Here is a 13,358-nt window from a genome sequence, read left to right on the forward strand (position 1 = left end):
TATCAGACCTGTGACATTTCCTTCCTTGCACATATTTGGGTATATCCGAAATGCTGTGCTATTTACACTACTATTTTCGTACTTTTTTAATGTTATATATATATATATATATATATATATATATATATATATAGGCGAGGTGCTGACCAGTATAAGGTAATTACATGCAGTGAAGGAAAGTTGAAGTTGTTAGTTTATCGATGGAGTTCTTTCAGCCAAACTTTCAGTTTTGATGGCTTACAGAAAGAGTTTCCGTAGGGACATTCATGGTCGCTCTCGTCATTTTGCTTCAAAAATGATTAAATACTTGACTCCTGCTCATTTGTATTCTTCAACAAAAATCTATTTATTTCGTAATAAAGCGTTTAATCGGTATTGTTTGTAATTAACAGATCAAGGAAATGTATCTCAGTTTGACTGTACTCCATGACGAGAGTGCGACGATGGGAAACTTTCTACATCAATCGTTCGTAAACCTACAGACAGAAATACCATTCTGCATGCATAATCATCCAAAACACATGATTAAAAACATTCCATGTGACCAATTTATACACATGAAAAGAATATGTAGTTCTACATGAGATTATAAGATTCAGGTCAAAGACAGACCGAGTCGTTTTCTGACTAGAGGCGATAAAAGAAATACAATTCAAACGGCATATAACAAATCTGCTTGATTTTTTTGAGGATGCAATATCGGCAATAGGTAATTGCAAAGCATATGACATGGTTTATTTAGATTTCCAGAAAGCTTTTGACAAAGTCCCGCATAAAAGATGAATTCTCAAACTGAAAGCAGTAGGGATTCAAGGAAATGCATGGACATGGATTAGGGAGTGGTTAACATGTAGGAAACAGAAAGTACTGATTAAAGGAGAAACCTCAAAATGGAGCGAGGTAACCATTGGAGTACCACATAAACGGGCATTCAGAACAGAAAATAGGAGGCACTTTTTTACACAGAGAATTGTGAGGGTCTGGAACCAACTCCCCAGTAATGTTGTTGACATCCTGGGATCCTTCAAGAAGCTGCTTGATGAGATTTTGGGATAAATAAGCTACTAACAACCAAACGAGCAAGATTGGCTGAACTGAAAACTCACTATTTGAATAATAATAAACATGCTAATAATAAACATCAGTCTACCTAGCTATTTATATCATGCTATCTGAAGAAGAGGAGGTCGAAAAGTTGTAGCTAATTATGAAGTGAGTTTTCAGTTTATCGATTACTTTTGTTTTTCCTTTTATATATATATATATATATACTGTTGAACCTGTTATTTATTAAGTAAAGAGATATTAGCAGTCATACACACAAGTCATACTCCATACTAATACATACTCCAAGGGTCATACTATAAAGTTCACTATTTGTCATATAATTTTTTTTCAGTATTTTCAGACGTGAGAAATGAAATGATGGAACAAAGAATAACAAATAGAAGAGAGAATTTTAGTGTATAAGATTTAATATGTATTTTTTATATTTTACCAAGAATTCCGAAACACATTAGCGAAACTTGAATAGTTTAGTTAATTACAAATACAGAATTAGTAATTCAGGTCAACTTGAGGGAGGATTTGAGACATTTTGAAAAGGTTTCGTCACCCACATATCAGTGTAGACTGCCTGCACACTGCAATCTTTATGAGATTATCCAGATTGCTGTGATCACATGGGCAAGCCTGCTGCTTTATCTGATAACAGGATTTTTAAGATCTTTTTTTGCACATTATGAAGTGATAAAGGCCGACTCCCACACAGTTTCTCAGCAGTGTGTATGCGAGCTTGCCTGCATATCTCTACCCTAAAGGGACCACTCTCTTTTTAGGGGGTGAAGGAGCAGTCCTGTCTCAACACCTCTCCAATCACGTCTGCAAAAGATTAATTTTTGTGAGTTACTTGTATTTTGACCACCAAACTTTTTTTGACCACCATTCTATGAAGTGTTACTAATACACTGTACTTCCTGCGTATGGTTTCCGGTAGGATTCTTATAATGAAAACATATCTTTTTTATGATTATTGATAATCACATATACATTTCTGATGAACAAGGAAGCTTATTGTAAAATGTGACATCAGTACATCAGTAAAAACACATAAATACCTACCACATGTACAGTACAGTATATATATATATATATACTGTTACTTATGGCACTGAAAAATTGTTATTCCACAAATGACAAGAGTGGGTCATTTAAGACCATCTTCATAAATGAAATAAACACAGCACTCCACACATGTTTATGGAGTATTCTGTTTATATAACAAGTACAGTGTAGGAAAAAGAAAGTGTGTTTAACCCTAAATTAAACCACTGAAGGAGAATTAGGGGTGTTTTCACTCATGTAAGTTAATATGTAAAGTCGTCTCTTAAGGCGTACTGTAGTCATCTCAATTATTTAAGTTAATGTGGACCCTGTTTCTTATAGTGTAAGACTGTCTTCATGGAACAGTAAGTCACCATCCTGTGGCTGCCAGAAAAATAGTATGGCAAGCTTGTCTTTAAAATACTTCAGCCAGGTATCTGTGGTCTCTTTGTTCTCATTTGTCTCACCTCCCTTCCATTTGATTTCCTTTTTCATTTATATTTATATAGGGGGGGGGGGGGGGTACTGACAGCTTTTTGAAAAGGAGACTGTATTTGGTAAATAAAAAGTGCTTGATATTAGTCCTCTCTTCTTTGAAAGAAGAAAAACAACATCTGTTCATTTTACAAAACAAGAACCAACCAAGTAAATACAGTAATGGAAGTTTTCTTAAGGCACTATCAAGTTGTGTTTTTTTTGTAACATTTCAAATGTTCTTTCTAAAAAAAATAAAAAATAAAAAATAAAATAGGACTGAAGAATTATTTATTTCAGAGGAATTCTTAAATTGTGTAGTCTGTCAATCTATGAGGTGCATTTTTCCTAGCGGATAGTATGCTGTAAAACCACTTGTTACAGATTTATCATTTTAGGTATAACCCTATAGTCCCACTGCATGTGCTCATTGCTTCTCTGGAGTGTAAATGTTGTTGTTCTTTATATATAATATTTTACCCAACATTTCTGGACCTGGCTTTCATTCAGCCTTTCAAGTAAAGATAAACTGAATATGTTTTTGTGATGGAGTCCACATTGTACTGCCTCAGTGTTAATGTGTCCGGTCAACTGATAAAAGTTTGATGTTCATGAAACTACAATTAATCAATTGTATTATATAGTTATACTTGTATTTGTGTCAAAAAGTCAGTTCATGTAGATATTACTGTAAAGAAATGGAAAAAAATAATGGGGATGTACAGTAAAACCCTTTCTACTGAGAGGTGTTTGCGGGGAAACACTTTTATCACATTTTATCAAATAATAATGCAGAGGAGTGGTTTCTTATGCAATTCCACAGCTCTTTCTTCTTAACAGAGAGGAAATAACCAAACACATTATCTCAGTATTGAACTGTTGTGCATGGGTGAGTGTGTACGTGGGTTTATGTGTGTTTCTTTGATTTTGCAAGTGATTTAACTGTACTCCTTCCTCATCTACATATGTCTTAGCAGCTTCAATACAGAAGAATGATTGAGTATGCAAGTGTTTAGAAATGTCCAACCGCTTCACTCCTGTATGCAGGGAACCCATGACCAGCTTTATACTTACTGTAGATTTAATTATGTAAAAGAGTAAAGTACCCAGGAAATCTACATCCCTAAATGTATTCACATTTGCATAGATATACAAACTGCTGCAGAGTCACATATAAAGGACCTCAGTTTTATGTCTTTATGTGTATAGTTGCAAAATACTGCCAGGGGACAGTATTTTGCTTTACAAAAGGAACCCATTTTCTATGAAAGTTGGGACCAATTCTAAGGGGTCCCATTTTAACATCAGGGGAGACTGGTTTTCATAGGGGGAACAAGTTCCTCAGAAAATCTATGAATATTGTCCATTGAGGACCAGATCTAAGGGTGGGGCAATTTCCGCATGATAAGCATTGATAGTCACAGAAAATAAACGCACATGTTACTACATTGAAATTCGAAGAAAACCACCACCATTTTCAATGGCGGTTTTATTCAGAGAACTTGGTACAATGTTCTGAATGGAAAACTATGAGTAATACAATAGGATACATTTAAATAATAAAAACAACATGAATCAGGGATTTTTTTACACTTTCTGTTTATTCCCCTCGACATTTGAACAGAACAATAACAGGGTTTTGTATATTTTTACAAGAACAATGAAATGTGACTCATTTAGAGTATGCACACATTCACAACTAATTACTCTCATGTCTGGTTTGGGAAACAAATTTCAAAGAACAAAATTGCTAAATATTTCCGCCATCTTCACTGAAAGTTCTAGAAGAGAATCTTATAAGATAAGAGTGAAATCTGATGCTGGGTATTTTTCTTGGTGGGAATTTACCAGGTCAATAACATGATCTTTCCCTCGGCAGAATCTGATACAAAGACTGGGTTGCTGACCACATGAGGAAACTGTTTCTTGGTACTGCAAAAGACATAAAGTAGACATCAGACAGGCATTGCATAAATGTTGTTCCATGCAAAACACCATTAAATATTATAATGAACATTGTTTTTAGTTCATTCTAGTTACTTTTTTGTATTTCTATAAAGTATCCTCTGGCGCTGGGTTTCGCAATGCTAACTCTGTCATTTTCTTTGACAGCAATGTAATGATACAAAATCCCAAACCCTAATTCCATATCCAAAACATGAATTCCAAGTCTATATTGTAACTATTTGAGAATGCATAGCTTGAAGCTCCCTTCATTTCAATTGAAGTCTTAATTAGCAGATTATCCTAGTGATACATATATTTTATATTTCATTTTCTTATTTCTTATTTCATATTTCATATACCTAACTTGAACTGCATGTGACTCAGTCCACAGCGAGTGTGGAAATCAGAACTAAACCTAGTTTCTGTTCCCAAGAAAATACAAAAGTGATTTGTATGTTTAGATTATGTAAAAATGTTTAATACAGTACATTAATGTATTCTATGCAACTCCCGTCATGCATGTTACATAGAAATTACAGCCAGTAATTTTTGGTATAACCATGCAAGTAAGAGGTACAGAAATAAGTTAGCTGTACAGTATATAGACACTATAAGATTATTTAAAAGCGCATACTGCACAATAAAGGGTTCCTATAAAACCCATGAGAGTGTAGGATTTTTGTATCAATTTCTGACAATGTCGATTCTGGGTTTACTGTTAATGGCATTACATAAGCAGAAGCAGAATTCCACAGAATCTCACAGAATCCCATAACGTCATGAAAACGTACTGTGCAAACACGAAAATAACTGGAGCCATGCCATCCTGTCTTCCATTCTCACAGTATATTATCTGCTTTTATCTGTTTAATGTTAACATAATTTTGAGAGCCGCATATGTAGAAATTAATTAAACTGTTTATTAATAACCATATATGGAAATAGTTTGTATTTCAAATGCTGTGCATATCTTGTGCTTTGAGCCCTCTCATGTATTAATATGACTGTAGCAGTTGGTAACTGTAATATTACTACATTGAGCCTCATGAAGCTTCTCCTTTAAAAAAGAAAAATAACTGGAAACTAGTGTGTAATTATAAACATGCTTTATTAAAAATTGCCATTAAGACAAAATGTAACATAGTACTTTTCAAGACCACAAGCGTTTCTTCTTGAGATGGATATTAAAAGCAAAAGAAATTCTTCTCATAGACTAATATGTCTATATATTAAATTCATATTACAGTATATAATATATGAATAGGTATGAAAGACAAAACAGTTGATAAACTAATAAGAAATAATTGGATGCACATGGATCCTGCTTGTTAGCCCCAAGCAAAAGCGCACCACACTTGAAGAACGCTCGTTTAGCTTCATGGCTTCAACTCTCTGGAACTCTCTCCCAGCTTTGGTGCGTGATGCTCCCACCATCGCTCGCTTTAAATCAACTCTCAAGACCTACTTGTTCTCTCTTAAGCCTGATATCTGTTGTTATCCGTTGTGTCTTTGCTACTTGTAACTTTTTTTTTTTTTTTTTACTGTATTTAATGTATTATGCATTGTTTTTCACTGTATCTTGTAAAGTGCTTTGTGATGGTGGTCCACTATGAAAGGCGCTATATAAAATAAAAATTGATTGATTGATTGATTTAACATGTTATTCTGTGTTATGTATTTAAATTGGTTTTCCATTTAATAGTTTTTCCCTATTGCAAAGAAATGTTGTCCTGGAACAAATGTTTAATATATTAAGAGAGCACTGCCTCGCAATTTTTAATCAGTTGCTGGAAACAGTGTATTATTTGTGCTGGCATTTATGAAAAAGCTTGCTTAGTGTTTAATTAATAAACAAATCAATCAATGACATTTATTTTTATTATTTAGCAGACACCATTATACAGGGCGACTTACAAGATATCGCATTATTTTTACATACAATTACCCATTTCTACAGTTGGGTTTTTACTGCAGTAATCTAGGTAAAGTACCTTGCTCAAGGATACAGCAGCAGTGTCCCCAACCTGGGATTGAACCCACAACCCTTTGGTCAAGAGTCCAGAGCCCTAACCACTACTCCACACTGCTGATATATTAGGCTAATTGGAATACCAGTGCTTTACTGGTAAAAGAATCATACCACACACAAATGAGAGAGTGTTTGGAGGTGTAAGTTAATAGAATAATACCAAAACCAAAACATGAGGCTAAAATGTGTCAGATGAGTTGTAGTAAAGAAAGTAAATGCTAACGTACACATGGCCACTCTGCAGAGCTCTGCACATATTCATATATATATATTGTATTGTATTGTTTTTTCCCTTTCTGTTGAAAAAAGTGAGAATGACGCGATTTGAGTAAACATGCCTGTTGTTTTTTGGTGTTCAAGGTTATAAAAACCAGATTAATTTAGCATCTAATTAAAGTCCTGAGAAACATTGATTTTTTCCACCGCTGTAACTTGAAACGCCTCTAGACCACATACTCCCCCACCCCAAATGACAAGCATTTCCTCTGCAGCAACTGTATATAACTTGGGCTGCTGCAAACTGGCTCACACAGCACCTCCCACTCTGACACAATGGCCAGACTGGACATCACAGAGAGCTTCCACCAGACTGACTTCCCAGGACACCTGCACACCCAGGAGTCTCTGCGCTTCGCCCAGGAGTTTGAATTCCAGGACTCTGACACCCTCATTGTCACCTACCCCAAGTCAGGTGAGTCACAGTACTGAGTCAGGTACAGTTTTCAATGCAGCCGATCATTCTTGTAATAGCTTACCAAAGAGCTTTTTAAAAGTATTGTCAGGTACAGTAATGTGTATAAACAGGTGATTTAACACAGGACATGTCCCTATAGCAAGTACTGTAGCTTTTCTCAGATAACTTTTTCAAGTGAATCTAAAGATACAAAACCAAGCAGTCTCAACAAAGAAGGAGGAACTGTGAAATTGTTTTTTGCGTGTGTGCCACAAAGTTGTTAAAAAAGCAGGCAGATTTCACTTGCGGTTAATGAAGTTATTACACTTACCAAAAAAGAGCAAAGTCTTACATCATAAACCTAATTGTGGTCACAGATTTCAAAATTAATTGATCAGTATGCTTCGCAGACGCAGTATTTGATGAGTAGCAGTACGAATTGTGTGCCCATAAATATACTGAAAACGAATTTCATAATAAATTGTATGTTCAGTGACTGAGGAGTGGCCCACTTCAGCTAGAGCTAATCGTAGTGTTACCACAGCTTTTCCTGATGTCTCACCACCACCTCTCTCCTCCCTACAGGCACCACCTGGATGCAGGAGATCCTGACCCTGGTGTCCAGCAGAGGAGACCCAATTCCAGCAAAGACCATACCGAATTGGACGCGGGCCCCCTGGCTGGAGCAGTATTACTTCCGGGACGTCCTGAGGGCCTCACAGGGCCCCCGACTCATCACTACACACCTGCCCTATGAAGTCCTGGCCTCGGCTCTCCATGGCTCCAAGGCAAAGGTAACAGACATGACAATTGTTAGGAGAGTGAACTGCAAAATGTACTGTTACCCAGTGTCTCACCTTCTTTCTTTCTTGGTCTCTATTTCTCTTGCGTCCTGATCTAGGTGATCTATGTTGCTCGAAACCCCAAAGATGTTGCTGTATCTTACTACCACTTCCATAAAATGGCTAAATTCCTGCCTGACCCCAACACATTCGAGGAGTTCCTGGACAATTTTATGGAGGGAACAGGTAGGCTGGAAAAATATCAGAATATCTGGGTGGTTAGAGAGAGAAATACTTACTTGGTGGCTTGCAGTATTGAAACAAAATGTGTCACTGAGGCCCGCTGTCGCAAGACAGGAAAGGCATATCTCCTGCTGCTTGCCATTTCCTGTTTCAGCAGAGTCAGAGTCTTTGCAAAGCAGGTATATTTTTAAATCCACTGCATGTTAAATGAAACATTTTGTCTTTTGCTTTTGCAAAAATACATATATAATATTCAGTAGAAGAGGAGAGAGCTGTGTATTTACATGTTGATAGTTGCATTGGTAAATGTTGATAGATAGAATGCTGAATTATATTTATTGTCTGAGGACTTTAGACTGACATAGGGTTGTTCCTTTTTCCTATCCAGTGCATTACGGGTCATGGTTTGACCATGTCAAGGGCTGGACCAATCACAGAAATGACCTCAACTTCTTCTACATCACATATGAGGAGATGTTGCATGTAAGATTCCAGATATTTTATATTTCCATATGCATTATTATTACATTGTTATTTTGATCATATGAGTTTCAATTTTAACAGTCACTGCTCTGTCTAACACCGCAGACACCGTGGAGCAGTAGTTTATTCCTGAGTTCTTGTTGCTATAGTTCTGTGTTTTATGGTGTCACTCTGCAAGCTTTGCTGGTTGTAAACAGAGCAGCAAGGCTTCTTTGAGTGAAGCAGGTCTTTTTTTCTAAATCAATCTTGTCTTTTTTGCACAGAACCTGAGAGCCTCTCTGGAGAAGCTGTGTGGTTTCCTACAGTGCCACCTGCTGCCGGAGGAGTTGACGAGCATCCAGAGACATTGCACTTTCAACAGCATGAAAGAGAACAACATGGTGAACTACACCCTCATACCCAGCGAGGTCATGGATCACAGTAAGAGCCAGTTCATGAGGAAGGGTGAGCAACATGTACTTACAACATCGTTTGCAGATTGATCATATTTTGTAACTGTGAACCAGTTTATCCCTGGCACCAAACATCTGAATATGCAAATAAATAAATAAATAAATAAATAAATAAATAAATAAATAAATAATGAATGAATGAAATAAAAATCAATACGGTTCTTCCATGCCAATATTGCCTAAACAACAAAGTACCCACCTAACAAGTTGCATAAGAAGTCAGGATGAGGTGATCTTGTGTCACAGCTAACAATATACAAATGACTCAAAGTGGCACATTTCTAAAGCTCTGCTTGTTCTTCAGGTAAAACCGGAGACTGGAAGGAACTTTTCAGCAGCAAACAGAACAATCACTTTGACGACATTTTCGAGGAAGAGATGTTTGATTCCGAGCTGGAGTTCATCTGGGAGTGATTCCTCTTGTGTAACACAAGTCCTTCTTTCTCCCTGCCAAAGAACACAAAGGACTGGACACACTGTGACTGTGACTACGTCAATAGGATTTGTTATGCTAAAGACCTGAAGTAAAGCCTACTATCTTACTATAATATATGATAGTGAATATATTATAGTACATTAGACTCTAGATTAACTCCATCACACCTGCACATGTCACTGTAACTGCAGTGTAACTACTATAAATACTCGTTCTGCTTTTGTAGTGTGGTACTATGCAGGTTGGTGCAGTTAAGCTATGCTGCTTCTATACCTCACATATCTAGTAGTATTGCCACTGTAGGAAATGTACTGCAATTTTATAGCAAGTTGTAAAAAAAACGTAACATAAGCTTTATTGTAAACCACTGTTTTTTAGACATTTTTGTGTTAGATAATAATTGTTTTTGAACCACTTTAATATTTTTCATATGTGATGTTGTGTGATGTTTTCTATGGTTTTGTATTTGCACTTTATTGTATTAATATGCCTTGTTTGTCCTTTTTTCCCCCAATATTTTAATATATAGAATATGCAGCTTTATGAATTTTTCAAATCGTATCAATAGCAGACAGATAATAACTCATGGCAAGGTGTTTAGAGTCCAGACACTTTCAACAAACAGTTTAACGCATACCTTTTAGAAATAACAACAATAAAAAAAATGTAAAAAATGAAATGAGAAACATTTTGACTAGAAGTCTTTTTCTTTTTCAAGTCTTTATTCATCAATTCATTAAGTACTAGCTCTGTCTACAGGATAATCTTGTAACTTGTAATCATGTTGTATGTACAATAGCATGTGTTATGTCCTATCTGGGGTCAGGTTGCGGTTGTAATCACAATTATCACACACTAAACTTTGTATTATAACAAAAAAGAGGAAATATTAGTTTTTTTGTTCCTCTATGAATTGCTCCATCATCAAACCCATGTTTCTTTTTAAAGGCCACTGGAATGTGAGCTCAGATAACAACGTCAGTGGTAAAATGGAAACCACTGAACTAGCTAACATGTAAAATGGAACTGCAGTTCTTGAAAGAATTCATTGAATTACTTGTATATAGTTTCCCACTCTGCAAGTACACCTTAGTAAGTTAAAGTAATTAGTATTTAATAGCAATTCACAATGTAAAGTAATAAAACATAATTTTCAAGTCATTCTGAGTTTTGTATTTTTTTTTAGTATTACTTTTTTAGTATTACTAAATACTACTATTGAGTGTTTTATAGTGGATGAAATACCACCAGGAAATGTGTAGATGATTTCTTTTTTTTCTGTGATAACAAAATATTATCAAAAGTTAAACATTCATATACATTAAAATATGTTTTCTGAAGTTTTATGTAATTAAAAGTAGTTTTCTAGCAATTATTTTATTTAACATAGTAAACGTAATTTGAGTTCAGCACCTGGTATTCCTTGGAGCTTTTCCATCCAATTACTAACCAGGCCAACTCCCATCAAATCCATATAAAGAATCACCATGGTAAGCAGACGGTAAATGTGACCATGCATTTTAACTGTGTTTTGCATTGGCTTTCTTCACATTGTTTTACCATGCTTGCAGATGTACTTTACTTTCGCTTTTACTGTGGTATATAACAACAATATTTCATAAGAGTAAATTTGACTTATTTTGTCAACGGCACTGTCTTGAAATATGCAGTCTGTAGGAAGTGAATGAGACCTGAATGAATGAGAAGTGAATGAGAAGTGAATGAGATCATGGAGGACTAGCTGCACAGGAGGCTGTGTGGTCCAGTGGTTAAAGAAAAGGGCCTGTAACCAGGAGATCCCCAGTTCAAATCCCAGCTCACTCATTGTGTGACCCTGAGTAAGTCACTTAACTTCCATCTGCTTTGTCTTTCAGGTGAGATGTTATAAGTAACTCAGCAGCTGATGCATAGTTCACACACCATAGTCTCTGTAAGTCACCTTGGATAAAGTTGTCTGCTAAATAAACAAATAATAATAACTGCTGTCATAAGGAACACACATTTCACTTATACCTAGAAATGCATAACACGTGTGGTCATCCATTTTACACAACACGTTTGATTTAACATTTGTTTCAGTGTCTCTTTTCTGGTGTTGTAATTATTGTGAAACAAGTCTGCAGTGGTTAAGACACTACTTGAAAAGCAGGAGAAAACAAGTGAATCAAGTGATCTAAACGACAGTAGGTCTGGTATTACTCTTGTTTTTTTGAGCCTCCCTGCTGCCATATTTTTATGGAAAGAAATACTCTAAAGAGACTCACAAGATTTCTATAACCAAGGTACATAAAGAGCCTGGTTTTAAATATCTAACCAGTTGAAACATAGAAGTTTGCTATGCCTTTCCAATTGCTATGTATGCATTTACCATACTTTAACTGGTTTGCCATGCTTGTCTGTGTTTTATCATGCTTTCCCTACTCTTTTACAAATCTTTACTACATTTCTCTCTGCTTTTATTTGGTACAAATGTAAAGGGTCAAATTCTTTCGTACACATGCAATATATTTTGAAATATCTAAAGGTGATGTTTATTTTTGGAATGGGTTAAATTGTATGTCAGCTGTCAAAGACTATTCTTTCAGCATGAGTAACTGTCACAAGGCTGGCTGAGTGGTGACACGTCAGACCCGGAAGAAACACAGACAGACAGTAGTGGTGAGTGAAACTGAGACGCAATGGTGGTGTTAAGAAGGTTTATTGCAAAATAAAAAGGTTTTAAACACAAAACAGAACACGACACTTGAGCCAAAATAAACAGATAAACAAAACGGACTAGACAGACAAACACGGTGAGCAGATATTTTATCTATTCTTTTTAACTTTAACTTTACCTCCGTCTCCAATCCCTTTCTCCACTCACCGAACACCCAACCCCAGGTGAGTGAAATGTGCATCTATATATACTGTTGTGCTGGGATTCAATTACTAATTAATTATTCACTTGAATCCCAGCACGTGAATTAATTACGTGCAACCTCGTGCTTAAATACAATTACATTTTAAATAACTTGTGCTGCACACACCCATTTATATCCCGTTCAGCCATCTCTGTACACCAAAATTTACACACAACACGTAACATACAACATATAACACACACATGCACACAGTGGCGGGGCACATTGCCACAGTAACCCAGACTGTTTTGTCCTGAGCAGTGGTGTTTGTCTACATTTGGGCAGACAGGCCCAGACCACTTCCCTATTGAAAGTTTGTCATTTGCACAAATCATTTTAACTTGTCACCTTTGACACTCTTACCACTGAGCTGCTTAGAATGGCAATAGTTAAGGCCTGTGCTTAAAAGTGTAGTTAGGCTCTACGTTTAGTTTTTTGTTTTTTGATTCTGTAAATAATGAAAGTGTGCTATAAGCTATAATCTGTGTTTTCCTGACATTTCTGCCTTGACCGTTGGCCACTCTTTAACAGTATTTAATAGGAAATAATAAACACATGTACTGTAACAATGAAAGATGGGCAATGCCAGTAATGTGCTATTGACTTCATATTTCAAACATTTAAGTAGAAAACAAATGCATATACACTGCACTGTAGCTAAGACAAAAAGGAAATACATTTATTTTACAGGTAATGTTGGTCTGAATAACCTTTATTGTCCACTAGGTGTCAGGCTTGGTTAAGCTTGAAAACCCGATAAGCAAAGCCAGGGAGTGCTCAATTGAGGAGCCTATTTCGGCTCGAGATCAAGTGAGAAACTTATTAGTGTGCAATTA

General features: G+C 36.0%; 1 protein-coding gene across 1 annotated transcript; it reads left to right on the top strand.

Moving 5' to 3' along the window:
• The first annotated feature begins 7,070 nt into the window (after positions 1–7,070).
• On the top strand, positions 7,071–10,783 carry sult5a1 (sulfotransferase family 5A, member 1). Its single transcript, XM_034041822.3, has 6 exons — positions 7,071–7,244; positions 7,812–8,020; positions 8,128–8,254; positions 8,640–8,734; positions 8,998–9,178; positions 9,491–10,783. Exons 1-6 carry the CDS (start codon positions 7,106–7,108, stop codon positions 9,598–9,600), a joined length of 861 nt encoding a protein of 286 aa, XP_033897713.2. The 5' UTR covers positions 7,071–7,105; the 3' UTR covers positions 9,601–10,783.
• The last annotated feature ends 2,575 nt before the right edge of the window (positions 10,784–13,358 follow it).

Source organism: Acipenser ruthenus, chromosome 20 (assembly GCF_902713425.1).
Source record: "Acipenser ruthenus chromosome 20, fAciRut3.2 maternal haplotype, whole genome shotgun sequence".
In the NCBI taxonomy this organism is placed as follows: Eukaryota; Metazoa; Chordata; class Actinopteri; order Acipenseriformes; family Acipenseridae; genus Acipenser; species Acipenser ruthenus.

Bases quoted from the DNA above. Each gene is read 5' to 3' on its own strand.
- sult5a1 (XM_034041822.3), top strand. From the start codon at position 7,106: ATGGCCAGACTGGACATCACAGAGAGCTTCCACCAGACTGACTTCCCA. The intron at 7,245-7,811 runs GTGAGTCACAGT...TCCTCCCTACAG, and splicing joins TGTCACCTACCCCAAGTCAG to GCACCACCTGGATGCAGGAG. The intron at 8,735-8,997 runs GTAAGATTCCAG...TTTTTTGCACAG, and splicing joins CATATGAGGAGATGTTGCAT to AACCTGAGAGCCTCTCTGGA.